Raw genomic sequence first — 19,368 nt, 5'->3', positions numbered from 1 at the left:
ACATTCTAAAAACTGAAAATTTTCCAACTGTTATTCATGACTTAACGTTATATCTCTATTCTCCTTTATACTTTCCATTCAATTTTATCAAACCAAAAATTAGAAAGAATGCAATGGCATTATAAGCAAACATAAGTATAAAAACTGCAACAATTCACTAGAGATTTTTTATTACATTTATGTCTACATAATATTGAAAAAAACCCTGTATAAATGAGAAAGCAGCTGAAGGGCAAAATCAAACTCCTGACTTTATTAGATGCAGGCCTAATATCTTTCAGATAAAATATTTGTAGGTGCCACAGTCAATCAAGATTTCAATAGAAACCAAAGATGAAAGCATTCATGCATAAAAGGCAAGTATGATAATTATGATGTGCAGACAAGATAATGGAAAATATCCGAGGCTGCTTTTCAGTTTATGTATCAAGTGCCGCCCTGACCTAGACATCCTATAATGCTCCATCACATTTACTGCATTATTTTATCATTTTAATTATTTAGCAGAATTCAATTAATTTAGCTGGCATCTGGTCAGCGGATGGGAATCCTCCACTATCTTATAGAGTCTTTTCCTTGTGTCATCTCTCAAAATAATGGTGCAAAACAGTTTTGAAAAAATACACAACTGAATTTAAAGTTCTTGTTCATCCTTCAAGATTATTAACATCTTACTGATTAAACAAATGGCACCCATTTTCCTGGAATGTCATTTTCAGACTGTTTATGTCAAAGTGTTTATAGACAGCTTATAGCAGAAATTTTAGCATGTGGCTCCATTTTAAAAGTTCTCTGGTGGTGAGAAAATAGAATAGAAAATGGTGGGATAATTATTATAGAGAAGAGGATAGTTCAGCATCTAGATTTAGCACAAAGTTCACTCCCTGTGTATTTAAGGATTATAATCATCATTTTCTAACCTGTGCTCTAATCTGTTATCCAGAACCAGGATTCATCCACCTTAAAATTCATGAAAATAGTCCCTAAGAAAGTTCAAGATTACAATCACATTGCTATTATTACTATAATGTATTACATTATAAAAACATTAAGACTCTATAGTTATTAGCCTGCCAAAATTATAATAATGCTTCTTACAAATGTGATACTGTAACTGTTCCTTCTAATACTCTATAATTTGGGGGAAAGTAACTTTTATATGTCATTTAAATGTCTGTTCAGAACTGTCAAGTCAAAGAATGGGGTTACTCAGTGTCCCCGTTTCATCACTGAATGGAAGCATAATAATGCAGGGACAAAATTCCCCTCTTTCTAGAAGGCAAACTTAACATACCAACGAAACTCAGATCAGCACCTGACCAAGGGCAATGCTCGCTGAGGATTCACTCCTGGATGAAGGCAGAATGCCTTAACTTTAGTTGTCACTCAAATGGAACTCCACTTTCCCCTGGAAATAAGCCTATTTCTTCCTTGGCAAGGGTAGCTAGCAAAACAGAAAATGAGGTTGGCAGGGGGTAAATCTGAGTCTCCCCCACTGGGTAAGCAGATGAGGAGAAGGTTGCCTGGTGCATCTTAAAGACAGAGAAGAAATGAGGAAGGCACTCTCTGCAGACACAAGTGGGTACAGTGTGAAACGATCAATAGAGCTCCCAGAAGAATTCTTCAATCCAGCCCTCAAGAATATGGACAAAGCCATAAAAAATTAAAATTCAAGTTCCAGTAAAGTACGTTTAATTTTGCCAGGCTAAAAAAGCATACAATCTCATGCTTATCCAGCTACCTGGGGACATTCACCTTCATACATCCATAAGGGCACTCCCAGGTCCAGGGGACCAAACAAGACTTGGGAATCTCAGGAGATTTAACACAACCCTTTAGTGAAATGATATGACAACATGAAAAGTACCCATAAAACACCAGCACCCTGAGCTGCAGCATCAGTACTCCTTGGAATTTATCTCAAGTAAGCAACTTAAAAGAAGGAAAAATATTACCAGCATAATGATGTTAAAAACGTTACATACAGGAGAAAAAAAATCTGGAAATAACCAAAATAGGTTAAGTGCAATCACTTGATGAAATATCAAGCAGCTAACTAAAATAATCAAGAAGATTAAGCAACAGGGAAAAATATTCACATTGATATTACTATTCACAATAATAAAAAATATTATGTGAAAAACATTAAAATTCTTCAATTAGAGAAACATTTAAAAGCCAATTACTTGAATAAAATTAACAGAGTAACAGTCTACACTATAAAAATACCTCAAAAATAAAGAACCTATCTAGATGAGAAACACAAAAAGCAACCTTACCTTGAGCTAGTCTTTCAAGTCGTTTTCCATGCTCCGGGGGTATAGCATACCTACAATTTCAAAAATAAATAAAAATTTCAGGTTTATAACTGTTCAGGTAGTATCCTAAGGACATCTATTCCTAACTAAAGTCATGTAAAAATAATTCAACACCATACACCACTTAGATGAACTGAACAGAGATTAGAAAACCAATCACAGGGTCATATGCCTTGGACACTGGACGGAAGAAAAATAAATTTATAAATTACCTATTTCAGTCCCCCAGCTCACCATCCCAACCATGTTTTACAGATTAGGGAACAAAGGCCCAAGCCCAGTAAACTGCTTGGACAAGGGGGCAGACAGCCACAGCATGGAGACTAGGACCTCCCTCCCAACACACAGCACCCCAGCAATCTGGGGATATTTTTGCTTGTGTGCTTTTTGTTTTGTGGTTGGTTGGTTTTGCTTTTGTTTTTAAGAGAACCTGGGTTAGTTTTTTTTTAACCTTTTGAAATGTGTTTATTGACAAGGACAGAACACAAAATTATTATAGCAACATTTATATTTCCACCAAACCTTTCTAAGAGCATTATAATTTTCAAACAGACTTTAAATTAAAAACTACCAGCCATAAAAAAAGTTGATTATGTGACTTTTAAAATCCTGTTCTATAAAAAATAATTTTTCATCCTTGAAGAAGAGAAATACTCATTTCTAGTTCCTAGTGTTTTCAAAAGTGAAATATTTCAACTTATTTACTGTGAGCTTACTAATAAATTTTAAAACAATAATCTCCCAATATACCACATAAATACTAAGTTTTATAGGCAATTTTAATGACTAAATTTAAGGATATTAAAAATAAAATTAAATGATTGTGTTTTAAGTAAAAATGATACGTTATTCTTAAGATTTATATTTGCTATGTTTATTAGCTCAACATATTAAGTACAAGTTACTTTTTACTAAAATAACTTTTCTAATTTTACTTAACACCACACTTGGTTGCATTGAATGCCACTAATAACATATGCAAAATTTAATTGGATCCAATGTAACTAGGCAATTCTCTAAAAGAAAATTCATCCATATATCCTGTTCCTTAAGGCACTGTTAATGAAATTATTCCAACTGAATTGGGAAGATAAAATTTTAGCATAAATAAATGACAATCACCCAACGTATATTTATACACTGGCTACTTCTTACCAGTTTTTAATGCCTTGTTTATATCACCAACTATACTCAGAAAAGGAAAAATACATATATATATGTCCCAGACAAGAGGGTCGCCTCCCCCATAACATACACACGTGCATGTGTACACACACACACAGGCATGCACACATGTAATACATATATGCGTGACCACAAAGCGTTGGACGTGGATGGAGTTATTTACGTATCCAGATTCACTTTTCTGAAAAATTGGCATCAAAGTTAAAGCTCATTAATCTGAAGTTCAACCATCTGTTCACAAAAAACATTAAGTATAAGTAAACATAAACCTATATATAAATGCAAATATAAAGATAAAGAATATCTTTGACATAGTCTTTCAATTAGTCCTCATGACAACTCTATGATAAAATCACATAGCCATCGCTTAGTAAAGTTATCTTCTTAAAAGGTTCTAGTGAAACCTCTCTGGAGGCTAATCATCAGCCAGACTTTCTCCATACATTACACATGTAACATAAATTCTTTAAATTGGACACATGACTATAAGGCACTGAGTGTGTTCTCTTGATGTGGCTTGCCCTTTAGGTCACAAAGGTGTAACTGACCATTACAGGCTCCCCACTTTCTGTTGTACCCTTCCAAACTACCCTCCATGGTGTGCTAAAGTCATCTCTGCAAACTACATACCTGATCATGACAAAGCCCCGGGCCTTCAATGGCTGGCTGTAATCTGAAGGATAGACGCCAAACTCTTTGGCAGGGCACACAGACCTGCTGCAATCTTACACATCTTCAGGTGTATCTACTGACCAATGTCCCAATGAATCTCGCTCTCTGGCTTTACCAAACCACTTGAAGCTCCTTCTAGTGTCCTTGTTATTTCACACCTCCACTCTTTTCCATCTATTTTTGGGCTTTATACGCTCTTACCACTCCTGTCCAGTCAACAAAAACACCCGCTCCTTTTTCCAAGCTCAGCTTGAGTCACCCCCAGGGAGAGTTTCCCACTCTCTCTTTTGCTGTATCAACCACACAGAATACAGGCTTCTACCGTGGCACTCAGAATTTAATTTTTTTACCTCTCTGCCTCTCTGATCTCCTCTCAAGCTCTCTAGAGGCAAGGGCCAGTGTCTCTCTCCTGGAACAAGACATCGGCTGAGCAGACGCTCAGTAAGGGTTTGCTGACTTTTGTCATTCTCAAATGATAACTCATGTTCCTCGCTCCTCCAGCATGGAAGACATGGAGGAGAGGAAGGATACACGAAGAAGGAAAAAAATCATGAAAGTGGGAAACGGGAAGAAAGGGTAAGTAATGATATAAGCCAATACCTCATCTCATGACTATAGGGTCAGCCTGGCATAGTCAGGATCGACTGCTGCCAGCCTCGACTTCCTGATCTGTCCAAATGTCTACTTCAATCAAAACTTTCTCTCTCCCAGGACTTAAACATCTCCCAGGACTCCACATTTTTAGCATGGTCCCCCCATTTTGCCCTGCCTTCTCTTTATTCCCCCTGGGTCTTACCCAGGGCTATAATGCACAGAAAGTCCACAGGCTGTGACACACAAAGCGTGATCAAGGGAGATGGGCAGCTTGAGGTGCTTAATTCCCGCTTAAATGGTACGGGGATAAAATAATCTCCCAATATAACTGCCCTAAAAATTTAGCTCCTATGAATGTAGCAGCCAGCACATAAACATATCTAATTCCTTTATAAAAAGGAAAAAAATGAGTAATAAATGCGAGTCAACCAGCAAAACGTTCCAACTTCATAAGAATATGTTAATATTTTTCATCTAAACAATTTAAACAAGTATATGAGCCACTCTCAGACTAGAGATGAAACAGAATGCCCTGAAAGAGAGTCAATCATAAGGAAAAAAGCCCTTTAAAAAACCTGAATCACGGCCGGCTCCGTGGCTTAGCGGTTAAGTGCACGCGCTCTGATGCTGGCGGCCCGGGTTCGGATCCCGGGGGCGCCCCAGGGCACCACTTCTCCGACCAACCCGAGGCCGAGTCCCACGTACAGCAACTGGAAGGATGTGAACCTATGACATACAACTATCTACTGGGGTAGCTTTGGGGGGAAAAAAATGAATAAATAAAATCTTTAAAAAAAAAAAAAAAAAAACCTGAATCACTAGTACACTTTTAAGAAGCCTGAAATCCTGCTGCCCTGATAACATCCAAGGTTTTGTTAATTTCTGCTTGACACACTACAACTTCATGGAAAACACTAAGCAATTCTCAACTATTCTTTTTAAATAATAGCATAAAAATACTGCCTGCCTACCCACCCATCTGACCCTTTCCCATCAGCATTTACACATGATTTTCTCTCTTCTGCCTTAAAAACACACACACAAAAAACACCTTTTCTGAGTCCTCATCCTGCTACCATCCATCTGCTTTCTTTTCTTCCCTTTACACACGCTACTTCCAGTGCTTGCCACATTTTTTTACTCCTATTCACCCCGCAGACCAGTGCAACGTGAGTCCGATTTCCATCACTCTCAACATAACTGCTTGGACAAAGGTTGCCACATCTTTTACTCTTTATCTACCTTGCCCTCTCTGGAATTTTCAATCAGTTCCTTGAAACACTCATTTCCCTTAGGTTTCATGATCCAACTCATTTCCAGTGGTTCTCTACCTTCTGCTCTTGCCCAACCTACCTTCTGGCTGCCTGACACTCCCAGGGCTCCATGTTTTAGTGCTGCCACATTTTTCCCTGAGGGAACCATCTTTACTAAGGCTTCACGATCATCCAAATGCTGCTGAACCATATCTCCATTCCACACAAGTCTCTGGAACTCTGAACCTCTACAACCAACTAGCTATTGAATAAATCCATTTGGCAGCCCTAAAACACAATTTGTCCAAAGTTTAATCCTGCATCATCTTCCTGACAGACCTGCTTCTCCTCCAGAGTTCCCCCCGCAACCAAGTGCCCATTAATGTGGGAGCTGCCTGTGGCTGCACTCCCCTTATCGAATCAATCCCCAAGTTTTACGTGTTCTGCCTTTTACTTGTTCAAGAGAGGTCTCGTGAATCTGCCTACATTTCTCTATCCCCACTGCCACCACCTAAGTCCAGGGCACCACTCTCTATCACACACATTACTACCGCAGCCTCCTAACTAGTCACCCTGCTTCAAGCCTTGCCCTCTCTAGTCCATGTAGCCCAATCAGTGTGTGTCATTTTTCTTGCCTGTTCAAAATCTATCTAGCAGGGAGAACTGGTGACTAAGTAGAGGCGAGCTGGAGGGCCTGTATGTAGAGCGGTTTATTATAGACAATTAGTGACCTCAGTCCAAAGAATCACAGTTCTACGGCCCTGACCACCTCCTAGACATTTCTACGAAAGTATCCCACCACTTCAAAAGTCTCAACATACACATCAAATTCATATTTCCCCCTTTAAGTTGGTGATCTCTCCTAGCAGTCCTATTTCAGTTTACAACTCCGTTTCCCCCTAGCCTTCTAAACTGGAACTATCAGAGTCATCTCTTCTTTATTTCTGACTCTCTCTGCTCCCATTGCCAGTCACAAGTCCCATCTACTCCACAGCCTCAAAACCTTGCATTACCTCAATTTCAACCCTGATCTGCCCCCAGCTAGACTATCGCAACTGAACTCTCTGCCTGTATCTCCTGGGTAGCTACAGTCCTTGTTTCACTATCATAGCATGAAAACTTTTGTTCCTTACTGCCTGGCTTTCAAGACTCCCACGATTAGCCCCAGGCTTAAATATCAACGGTCCACTCTCAACAGACTGGACTATGAATTACTCTCTCACTCACATGGGCTTTGACCTGACTCCTCACCTCAAACAGCCCCTTCCATTCCACTTCAAACCCCCACTTCCCAAACCCTGCCCAGTTTCCACCTCCTCTTTAAGGCTTTCTTTGACAATTATAAACCTCAGCAATCTCATCTCACCCCTTTTCCTCCTCCTAGAGCCCTTCCCTTATATTTTTCATATAATATTTATCATCCACTACTTTCCACAGCTAGCTGCTATTTGGTGTGCATAAATCACTTTTGTCTGGACAGGCACTGAGTTCTGTGAGGGAGAGAATGCCTACCACAACCCAGAAATTTTCACATGAATTATCCTTTTTAACCTACCTTGTATACAAGTGCCTCGTTCACAGCCAGGCACTCCATTACGTGCCACCACTGCTCAGTTACACAGCTAGTTCCTAACTCTTTGCAGATACGAATGTGTCTCACACTTACTTGTATCCGTTATAAACCACCAAATAAGATGCCTACCATTGTATACCCTCAAGTACACACTGGTTTGTTGAAATTATTAATTGTTCATTTAACCTTTAGGAAAGTGTTTTTGTTTCAGATATAATGAATATTGCCAACAGTTCTGCTAACGTTAAGAAACTATGAATCACTAATGAACTATGAACACACTAATTAGATATTTACGGGGTGATGTTTTATTTAAAACCAGAGTCTTCTATGAATTTAAAAAAAGAAAAAAGATCTAATTTGAAGGCCAAGCAAAACAGAATAATCCCTCTGAGCACATCTTTGGGTGGTTTACTCAAAGAATTGACCTAAAATGATGATATCCTGGTGATTATAATATAAATACTATCTTGAACTGAATAATAATATCAGGCTGACATTTCAGATTATCAGTAGGTAAAGCTGTATTTTTCAAAATGTACTAGACCCATTTCTCTGATTCAGGTTTTCTCTATGAACTGGACTCTGTATTTCTCTTTTCAAGACATGCTCAGTCCATTAGAAGTGTTCACTAGCACTTCTCAAAGGGTAACTCCTATCCTCAGATCACTCCCTCAAAGTCTCCCTAATTTCTTTTGGAAACTCTGAGGCTGATACTAACGTGCTTAGAAATGAATGTTCTCAGCTTCCCCCACCACCCATACCTCTGTCACTGTGCTGTCTGACGTAGGTGGCTGCACGGGTCCCTCTGTCGGTCTCACTAACAGGTGCTGCTGGCGCCTCCCGCTGGCCCAGCTTCCACCCACCCTGTGACATCTGGGCAGTCTCACCAAGCGCAGGGCACAGAGGGGAGAACCCTTCCAGGTTCTGCCGTGCTCAGGCAGGTCAGTCCTAAACCAGGGCTGCCGTTTATTCCCTTCCTCTAACTGGGTCTGTGTGTGAAGTAGCCCCTTCCTCCTTTGCTTCTTTTTCTTCTTGCTGTTTTGCTCACAGTCATTTCCTCTGAAAAATCAAGCTCAAGTCCCCAAGGACAGTTTTCTGACAGACAACAACTCTAAACTGACCCTGCCCCCTTTCACCGGCATAAGCCTGCGCACCTGACGTGCTCTCTATAGTGACTAAAGGGCTGAAAGCTCAGGGAAAAGAACTGATCAACAAATACAATTACAGCTCATCAGAGCTATCAGTTATTGAGCATTTATAATATGCCAGACCTTGTGCTAAGAGCCTGTAATACAAGTTCTACTACTAACACCTCTATTTACTGATGAGGAAACCAAGACTTATAAGGATTAATTTACTTGAGCAAGAAGGATAGTAGCTGGCACCCAACCCTGGATCTGTCTAACTCCAAAGCCCAAGATGTGCTCTCCAGCCCCATACTCCACTCCTGTTTCCTCATCAGTCACCACAAAGATGCCAACTGGAAGGAAGCGACAGGGGCTAACAAGCCCATCCCCGAAAGGACATACCCACCCTTTACAATGATCTCTGCTATCACTGGAGGGTGATCCACCTTTTGGAAGAAAAAGTTTTCTGCTTGCTAACAGACCAAAGTTTCAATATTCATATAGAAGACTTCTCCCAAGATATTTGCAAACCATACATCTGATAAGGGCTTAATCTCCAAAATATACAAAGAACCGATGCATCTCAACAACAAAAAAACTAACAACTCAATTAAAAAATGGGCAAAAGACCTGAACAGACATTTCTCCAAAGAAGATATACAGATGGCCAACAGACACATGAAAAGATGTTCAAAATCACTAACTATCAGGGAAATGCAAATCAAAACTACAATGAGATATCACCTCACGCCCGTCAGAATGGCTATAATTAACAAGACAGGAAACAACATGTGTTGGAGAGGATGTGGAGAGAAGGGAACTCGCATACACTGCTGGTGGGAGTGCAAACTGGTGCAGCCACTATGGAAAACAGTATGGAGATTCCTCAAAAAATCAAGGATAGAACTACCATATGATCCAGCTATTCCACTGTTGGGTATTTATCCAAAGAACTTGAAAACACCAATTTGTAAAGGTACATGCACCCCTGTGTTCATTGCAGCCTTATTCACAATAGCCAAGACTTGGAAGCAACCTAAGTGCCCATCAAGGGACGAACGGATAAAGAAGATGTGGTATATATACACAATGGAATACTACTCAGCCATAAGAAACGATGAAATCCAGCCATTTGTGACAACATGGATGGACATTTCGGGTATTATGCAAAGCGAAATAAGTCAGAGGGAGAAGGTCAAATACCGTATGATTTCCCTCATTAAGTAGTAGATAATAACAACAATAAACAAACACATAGAGACAGAGATTGGATTGGTGGTTACCAGAGGGGAAGGGGGGAGGGGGGAGGGCGAAAGGATTAATTCGGCACGTGTGTGGTGATAGGTTGTAATTAGTATTTGGGTGGTGAACATGATGTAGTCTATGCAGAAATAGAAGTATAATGATGTACACCTGAAATTTATACAATGTTATAAACCAATGTTACTGCAATAAATAAAAAATTAAAAAATAATAATAATAAAATTTAAAAAAATAAAAAAAATAAATATGAAGACTTCTCCCAGCTGTCCTTCTTACCTTTACCCACTATTAAAACTCACAATTCAAAAAAAAAAAACACTAGCCTTTCAAACAAATTATAGTATGCACTAAGCAAAAGACAATGGCATTTTAAATAAAATGCAGATATAAAGAACAAAGCCATTGGGCCGGCCCTGTGGCTTAGCGGTTAAGTGCGCGTGCTCCGCTGCTGGCGGCCCAGGTTCGGATCCCGGGCACGCACCGACACACTGCTTCTCCAGCCATGCTGAGGCCGTGTCCCACACACAGCAACTAGAAAGATGTGCAGCTGTGACATACAACTATCTACTGGGGCTTTGGGGGAATAAATTAAGTAATTAATTTAAAAAATAACAATAATCTTTAAAAAAAAAAAAAAAAAAGAACAAAGCCATTAAACCACTACTAAAGTCTGACTTTGGTTCTTGTTACAAAAAACTTCATGAATCAAAAAGTGAAGTACCTATATTATATTTCATAAAACTCAACATTTCTCAAGTAGTTAATTTACAATACACTTTTTAATCAAAGTATACTCCTAATTGTGTCAAAAAGAAGGATGAACAACTGTAGATTTTGTGTGATTATGTTACATTTTCACATTACTGATGATGTTAACAAGTTTTAATATTTGTGCATTTATTAAAGTTTAAGCATTAATATTTAAAATTATGAAGCCTCATTAATTAACTGTGGAAAACAGAACATGGCTTACTTCATCTTCAGTTCTTAAAAGCGGGTGACTGTGAGAAACAGAAAGTGGGACTGGAGCGGATGCTCTGGGAGGTGCGCAGGCCCCCACTTCCGGAGGAGGCCCTCACTACCTCCACCAAAGGGAGGCTCCTGGCCCACATTACACTCACCCAGGTCACGTTCCCTCCCCCAAGATCACGCCCCCTGGAGAGGGAGGGGATGGCGGCCCCTATGCAATGAATGGTCTGTGTCTGAGCATAAAGGGCTGGCCCTCTCGCCTCCATTTGGGCAATTCTGAAGGGGCTTGCCAGCTCCAGAGTGTCCACAGGATCTGCCCAGGGCTCTACTGCAGTTTAACTTCCCCCTCTGCCCAGTCCTGCCTTCCTCACTCCCACAGGTGCTGTTTCCAGAGCACTGTCCAAGACACCTCTGGCACACAGATCTGAGCCTCAGAGTCCGCTTCCCGAGCAACCCAAGCTACAATCAACAATTACAACAAGGTGTTTGTAAGGAGGTGTCGCTGAAGCATCTGTTCTGAAAATACAAGCTAGGTGTCTATAATTTTGGCCTGGAGGACAAGGTGTTTGAGCTGAGGCCTTACAAGGACACCAGGTAAGCCCCTGAGGAAAGGAATTTGGCCAGAGCTTAGCGCCACCCTTATGCCATCTGTTGCCCATTTCCTGACAGGACACTTAAATGAATAAGAGAAACTGCAGACAGTGGCTACAGACAGTGATAAGTGAAGAAACCACAATAAGAAAAAAATCCTAACAGGAAGGGAGCTTCAGTGAATAACTGAGCATTAAAAATATAGGCAAGTTCTTTGTAATTTGGGATTCAAAATACAGTTCAGTATCCATATACATGTAAATTAATATCCTGAGATATTCATATGTAATCAGAAAAATTAATGTTACTTTTTGTCTAAAATCATTTTTATAAAAATTAGTAAGACAATAACTGCACAAACTTGATTTTAGAAAAATAATATATTTCATGTTACCTAATCTCATGAATATTTTTTAAGTTATAAGTGTGTCCTACACAGTACTAATGGGATTTTTTTTCTCCTGAAAGAAAAATATTATGAATTATTAGTTAACATCAACTATGGACAATATAAACAAAATCTTTACTTCTTAATACTGGCCTCTCCAAAATACTCAACAGATAACAGTAGTGAACTGATTTTTCGAGTACCAGATGATCAAGTGACTGATTTTCAAACTGTTTTCCATGGCCCCCCGGGGGCCTCAGAGTTTCCTGAAGGGGCCTCAAAGAAGGAGTTAGTGAGAGAGAGCGTCCCACCATAAACATTTCAGCCAGGTCAGCTCTGCCTTTATTTTCAATTTTAAATACTGACCTTCTGAAGAAACTTTCATTTATGGAAAGTTTGAAAATCTCTGTGTTAGGCCAGCGTTTTCCAAAGTAGGGACCCATCACAGAAAATATTTTTTCTGGTTTATGCATGAGTATATTGTATAAGATTTGCATTCCACGTAAGATTTGGATTCCACTAAAATCTTGCTAAGAACAAGGGTTCTGCTACTGCTAGAAAATAAGGGAAGTGCGGAGGGGCTAAAAGCTATATGGCTAAACAGCAAGTTTCGCGAAGGCCACTGTCTGGTTCAGCATAGTATCACCAGCACCTAGCCCAGTACCTGACAGCTGGGTGCTCAATAAATATTTAATGAACAAACAGGAAAGAAAGAAACAAACAAAACCAAAAATTACCAAATACGGATGCAGTGGTTTATAACAGGATCAAGCATTAATAAAACAGGAAAAAAATGCCCTTTCAAGAAGAATCTAAAATACAGTAACTTCAAATATAGGTAATAAACAAAAAGCATGCCCATAAGAAGTCCGTATCAAAAATTTTCCAAAGCCAGCATTCTCCCAATAAAAAACAATCTTACCTTATATGGAAATCTGCTAAGGATGGTATCCTTTCCAAGTGATCATTTGTTCAAATAATTATACCATCCACGAAAAAGATAAAGAGGCTTAACAGGTTCCACTACAATTGGCTTACAGAGTTCTACCAATTAACTGCAACAAAGTACTGATGCATTTTCAAGGAGATTTCCTGTGACTGAAGTTTAATCTTCAAGGGAAAACCACCTACTCAGCTTCTTTACAGTTGGTAACCTCTTTGAAAATTGAGAGGCTTTCAAAAGTGCACATTACAAAAAGCAACCAAGCTACCCAAAGGTAACTCAAGCAACATGCAAACAAAAAAAAAGGTACATAGCCTTAAATTTAAAAAACAGTAAATGGTCATGTTCCCTCCAACACTAAATAATGTTAATCTTCTTCACTAGGTAGGCAGAGATACCTTATAGGAGCTGAAATGAAGACAAGGAAGGCAACTCGTCTAATTTAAGTTCTTTTTGATGTGTAATGCCTTCCCAAAGAACATTCACTTTTTTTTTTAACACACTCCAAGAAAGATTGTTACATGGACTTTTTTGTCTCTGATCAGAAAATCATTTCAGAGATCATGCAGCTGGATGCTATGCCCTCTCAGAAATATAAATCGTAAAATAACATTTCAGAAGCTTTATGCATGAGTCTTCAAATAAAGAAACTGCTTATGGAACGGCCGGCCCCGTGGCATAGCGGTTAAGTGTGCGCGCTCCACTGCTGGCAGCCCGGGTTCGGATTCCGGGCGCCCACCAAGGGACCGCTTGTCGGGCCATGCTGTGGCGGTGTCCCATATAAAGTGGAGGAAGATGGGCACAGATGTTAGCCTAGGGCCAGTCTTCCTCAGCAAAAAGAGGAGGATTGGCATGGATGTTAGCACAGGGCTGATCTTCCTCACACACACATACAAAAAAGGGGGGGGGGGGGCAAAAAAAAAACAACTACCTCAATCTGTCTCCTGAATTATCTGCAATGATTTCTTAAAGTGATTAGCACAGTTCTTGGCACATATAAACGGATTTCACTGAAGAAATGGAGTCACCAAAGACAAACAACAAACTTCACCCCTAGTGGAGCTCCTCTCCTTAAAAAGTAAGCTCACAAAGAATGAACACATCTGAGGTCAAAGAATTAACATTTATAAACCCATTTGCAAGCCTAGGTGCAATCCCTATATGCTCCAGTCAAAGAATAACTTTTGCAAAACAAATATTAAATAATACGTATTTTCTACAAAATGCTACCTAAATAGCAAGATTAACTGGCTGAAAAGGAGAGAGAAAAATGTGAGGGAAACAGATAAGTCAGGCAAAATAATGTGTGAACTACCCCATCTGCCACAGTAATTTGCAAGGCTAACAGCACTAATACTTTTCCATGAACTACAAGGTAAATAAATTTGGATTAACCTTCTGATTTTCCCCTAAGAGTTATGGATTGGATTCAGCAATTTCTTTTCATTTGAAGGGGCTTCTGTTGTTCTTGTAAGTGGTGGTGGTGGCTTACGTAAAAGAGTAACAACAAGAAAACAACAGGCATCCTGAAGGAATCTACAAGGGCCAGCTATGCATATCAGGGGTATCAAGAGTACTCAATTAAATTAAGTTTAGAGTTCCCATATGAGAATCCACACTTACTAATCAGTTAATGAAAAGGCTTCACAACTCATCACTTCAGGGAAAACAGTGAGATTTACTTTCAAAAGTGCAAACACTAGACCTCACTGATGCTTCCCTTAGGGAACTCTGCTGAGCAGGGGTGTCCAGGACTCAGTATTTGGACTGCAAGCGTGTGGACGTGTGCCAGTGTGGTTGTGTTTATCTCCAAGTCAGGCTCAGGTCTAAGTAAACTATGATCCATTTGAGCAATAAAAATGTTTGCTACCAGTTATCATTGTACTCTCTTCTTCCTACAAATATAGCTAGCAGCTGAGGACAAAATAAATACCATAGTTTTGGGGTATATTTCCAATTTCTTAAACCTTTTTTAAAAATATTATCTTTAAAATTATACATAGATATGCCTAAAAATAATCAGAGTAATTTAAGCAGTTAATTTCATTAATACTTCAATAAAAAAGTATTTATACAAGTCTATTTTTCTTATTTAGAGGGCAAATTTTTCTAGGAAGAGTAATTAAAACCAGAAACAAACCACTATTAATTCTAAGACCATTTTTCCTATACAAACCATCAAGAGGATACAGTGTTCACCATTATCTAATTAGTCTTAACATCTGCAATTAGACTATACTAATGAGTCTAAACTTACTAAATAGATAAGTTCACAAGTAGGAGTTAGTCATGGATTGCTGTTCAATATGTCATTAAATATCATCAAGCTGTCCAATCCCTAAAGTAATGTTCTGTATTAGGTGTTTAAAGAAAAAACCTCAATAAGGAATTCCTTTAGTAAGACTGTTCATTTAACACATATTTACTGAGTACCTACTGTGTGGCAGGATCATGCCAGATACTGTGCCAGGCACTGGAGATGTGCTAGCAAACAAGACTAATAGAGTCCCCCGCTCTGGGAGCTCACATTTTGATGGAGAAGACGTATATTAACCACGTTTAGGTCAATTTCACACCATAAAACTTGGTTGTTCTCTTAAAAAGTATGACGAAGGCTAAAATTCAATAATAATCAAATATTTATTTATAAATAAACAGCTTCTCCTCTATCCCAAGAAGAAAAGAAGAGGAAAAAGAATAAGAAGCGGTAGGGGTGAAACGGGAGAGAGTGAATGGAGGGCAGGAGAGATGAAGACAGACTGATGGGAGAATCTGGTCTCTGGATTGAGCCATGCTTCTAGCTTATCCCAACTACACACACTGGCAAATATTCTTTTTGCTTAAATTTGTTTTCTGCCATTTAGAACCAAGAATTCTTATTAATTTAAGATCTATTAGGTGTTACATATAAGTCATGCAATATACATTTGTTAAATGAAATGTTTAACACCTATTGAGCACTTATTATATGTTAGGAGCTGCGGTACATGCTTTGTACACAGTATTTTATTTAATCCACACAACTACCTTAGAACCATCTGAGCATTTTAAGAGAGAAAATTGAGACATGGAGCTTATAAAATAATTGCCCAAGGTCACATGCTCGGTAAAAAGTAATGCCAGAACCCAAAACAGAACACTCTGGTGCAAAAACCTGTGCTCTTAAATACCACACACCAATGAACAAATTATCTAATGAAAAAGCATCAAACAATTTATATCTATCCTGAATAATCTGATACTTCTTATTACTACACAACATTTTTACAAAGTCTCACAGTTTGCTGAACAAAATTTAACCAACTCCAAAACGCTACAGCCCATCCTTAATTTTTCTAAAAACATCCAGGAGAAACTTCTTTCCTGATTTCAGACCTTTTCACAGCTTAAGACATGTCCTCTTAAACCTCATCTCTCTCATTCTCTACAGAGCAAATCTGAAAGTCTCTTATCATTGAATGTATTTGGACACAGTCTCGGAAAGAAGGATTCAAGGCACCATCGAAATTCTATATCCCCCAGCAATTAACCACTTTCGCACATGATGCTTGGAAGGGAGAATTATATTTTGTTATCCTTGAAACTCCCAATCTGTTATACACAGACACATCATACTGAGTTCAGGCTTTAAGTAATTACTATGAGGAAAAAATGATTTATTTTCACAAAGTTATTAAAATAATAGTAATTAGGAATATTTGTATAGTACTTTACAGTTTACAAAGCACCTTTACACAGAGTATATCCCTAGACCCTCCTAGCAGTCCTATAAGTAAACAGAATAAATCGCGCCTCCATTTGGCAGTTGAAGACACTCCTGATGAAAGGAGCATAGTGATTCGCCCTAAGTCATTCATCGAGTAAGTGACAGATTGGGATTTTAAAACAGGTCTTCTGGCTTCAAAGTCAATATTCATTCCAAGAAAGTAGATACTTTACCATTGACTGCCAAAGCAGTTGTCTATCTGCTTACTTTAAGCATTCTTTTTACCTTAAACCTTTATGTCAGAAATGGTTAAATAAATCATCAGCTCCTCTAAAGTCTCTTCAGTACGAACCTCCGGTCATGAACACTTACTCGGCAAAATACACCACACACAGTGCCCAGAAAAGTATGTCTCGGGGTTTCCACCTGGAGCTGTGCATATCTGCAGCTACAGAGAAATCTCAGAAAACTTGGTGTTCTTAATAGTTACATTTTAGACAAGAATCTTTACAAAACGTTCTATATATTTCCTTGTCTGCCCTTAAACAGATTGATCCAAAACAATTTAATACTTGCCTGATTCAAAACAAGAATTATTTACAGAGCATCAGTCCTATGGCCAGGCCCTGTGTTTGCTGATGATTGAAAGCTTCAGCTTCAAGGCAGGCAAAAGAAAGGGGTGGGGAGGGGGGCTGGTCACAACCACCTGAAAGGTGTAAAAACAGATGTCTAAGGTAGGGGCGGTACATGGTCCAGAAAGCCTTCAGACAAAATCTAAGGGATGCACGGGCAGAGGAGAGCAGTGGAGACATGGAAGCAAGGAGGGAATCTAGGCAGTCCTTGCAATAATCACACCCAGAACTTGGCGTCTGACCACGGCACTGAAGCAGAGGAAGACGCTGAAGTTCAATGCCAGCCTATGAGACCCGAGAGGAGCAAAACACACTGCCAGGGTCAGAGAGGTCAAGCACGGGAGAGGGCACCTCCTGCAGGAGAGTAAAGGCAACGGTCCCGGAGGCAACTCAACAATGAGAGGACACAGGAAAAGGAAACTAGTGCCTGCACACACGCGCACACACAGAACCTGATGTCACCAGGTCACCCTCTCATTTTGTAAAGGAAGTAAAAATATTCCTAAGGTTCTGATCACAAATCACAGAATTAGCACATTGGAGATCATCCTGATTAACCCTGTCATTTTGTGGGTGAGGAAACGGGGGCCGACAGAAGCATGGTTATTTGTCCAAAGCCACACACCTTAGTAGCAGAAGAAGGACTCGAGCCCTGGCTGCTGGTCCCTGGAGTCTAGGCTCTGCAACACACAGTGCCCACCTCCCAGTATTTACATGAATTTGTATCGCTTCTACCACCTGTCAAAGCTCACTTCAAATATATTATGATGATTACTAAAATGAATTTTAATGATAATAGAGTTTACCTCAAAATTTTTTATACTGAGCTAATATAATCTTTCATAAATCTACTGGGAAATATCCTTGGAGTCATTTACATCACTCTTTTCCTACAGTAGTTATCTTATAAAATAGAATGGAGATTAGCTGTCATAATTCACTATGATGTTTTATTATTTCATCATTACAAACAATAGTCAAGGTTAAAGATAATAGTGATATTATAAATCTACCCTTAATGCATTTAATGGAGTCTATATGCTTAATAATTAATAGAGTAATTACATACAGAAAATATACCTGCTGGGAAGAAGAAATACTTTGGAAACTGGCATAATTATTCTCACTTATAAACAGTTGTGCTCTTTCCCAATGACACGAGGTTCTAGAACCAGTCCTATCCCTGACCGGAATATTCTCCCCTGAGTGATCTTTAGGAAACAACATAATCTTGTCTCCAAGACAGGGGGAGGGGAAAATCATCTTTCTTAACAAAAAAGCAGAGACTTTATCTAACTAAACTCCTCTAATACTAAAAACTCAAATTAATGTCCCAGGCATTCTCATTAATTAATATCTAACAATCTCCAGAAAAGTTTTGCTGCTTGCTTTTCAGATTTCTTAAGGGAAAAATAGTATATAGTTACCTATACACTAGATTTTACCAACATGTTGAATTTACCCATTTCATTTAATTTTATCCACACTGAAAGTGAGTGTCAGAAAGAGCATGGAGATAACTATGCAACTGAGAAACTGCCCAGGAGCCTATGCATTGTTTAAAATATTTCTCCAAGTCTCTCAAAGCTAAGTCCCAAAAGTGCTAAAGAATGACATTCCAACAGACTTAACAGTGGTGCTGAAGAAATATAACAAACAGAGACCCACCGGGCCTAAAGTGTGTGCTCACAACTGGCCCTCGGTAAACACCTGTGTAATGAATAATCCCATCACACCATCCTGTCACAAAGCCTCTCTAGGTCCTAGACCACCTATTAAAAATGTTTAAGTTTGATTTATTCCCTTAAGAGAGCAGAATGCTAAGAATTTATCAAATGAAATGTGCAAGTAAAACACCTCTAAAATAGGTTTAACAACTTCCCATTAACTTTTTTAGATCACAAACCTTCTTGCCTGGGTTTCTCTTGTTATGTCCTAAAATCTTTGCACTTCCATCTAAAATTTTCCTTCCAATTAAACGTCATTTTTGATCATTAGGAACTTTTACTATATTTGAATTTTTTGGAGAAAGCTTACAACTTCACACTTCACCAAATGACAAAACCTCAATGGCAAGATGGGGATAAAAATTATACATTATATCTCAACACCTGAGCAGCAGGAGAACTTGAAAGAGGCCTTTCTTTAAAT

The 19,368-nt window shown here is 39.0% G+C and overlaps 1 protein-coding gene across 8 annotated transcripts in view; it reads right to left on the bottom strand.

Annotated features, from left to right (window-relative positions):
- KDM4C (lysine demethylase 4C) overlaps positions 1-19,368 on the bottom strand; it is a 389,693-nt gene that overhangs the window by 274,841 nt on the left and 95,484 nt on the right. For all 8 annotated transcript variants that reach the window (XR_009223452.1, XM_058565774.1, XM_058565775.1 and 5 more), the window contains one exon: positions 2,280-2,329. Coding sequence is in view for 7 of the 8 variants with exons in the window: in XM_058565774.1 (XP_058421757.1) it covers positions 2,280-2,329 (50 nt within the window). In the remaining variant the exon portion in view is untranslated. The remainder of the gene's footprint in view (positions 1-2,279; positions 2,330-19,368) is intronic.

The sequence above is a fragment of the Diceros bicornis genome, chromosome 22 (assembly GCF_020826845.1).
Source record: "Diceros bicornis minor isolate mBicDic1 chromosome 22, mDicBic1.mat.cur, whole genome shotgun sequence".
Classification (NCBI taxonomy): Eukaryota; Metazoa; Chordata; class Mammalia; order Perissodactyla; family Rhinocerotidae; genus Diceros; species Diceros bicornis.
This window is presented reverse-complemented; position numbering and strand designations above follow the sequence as displayed.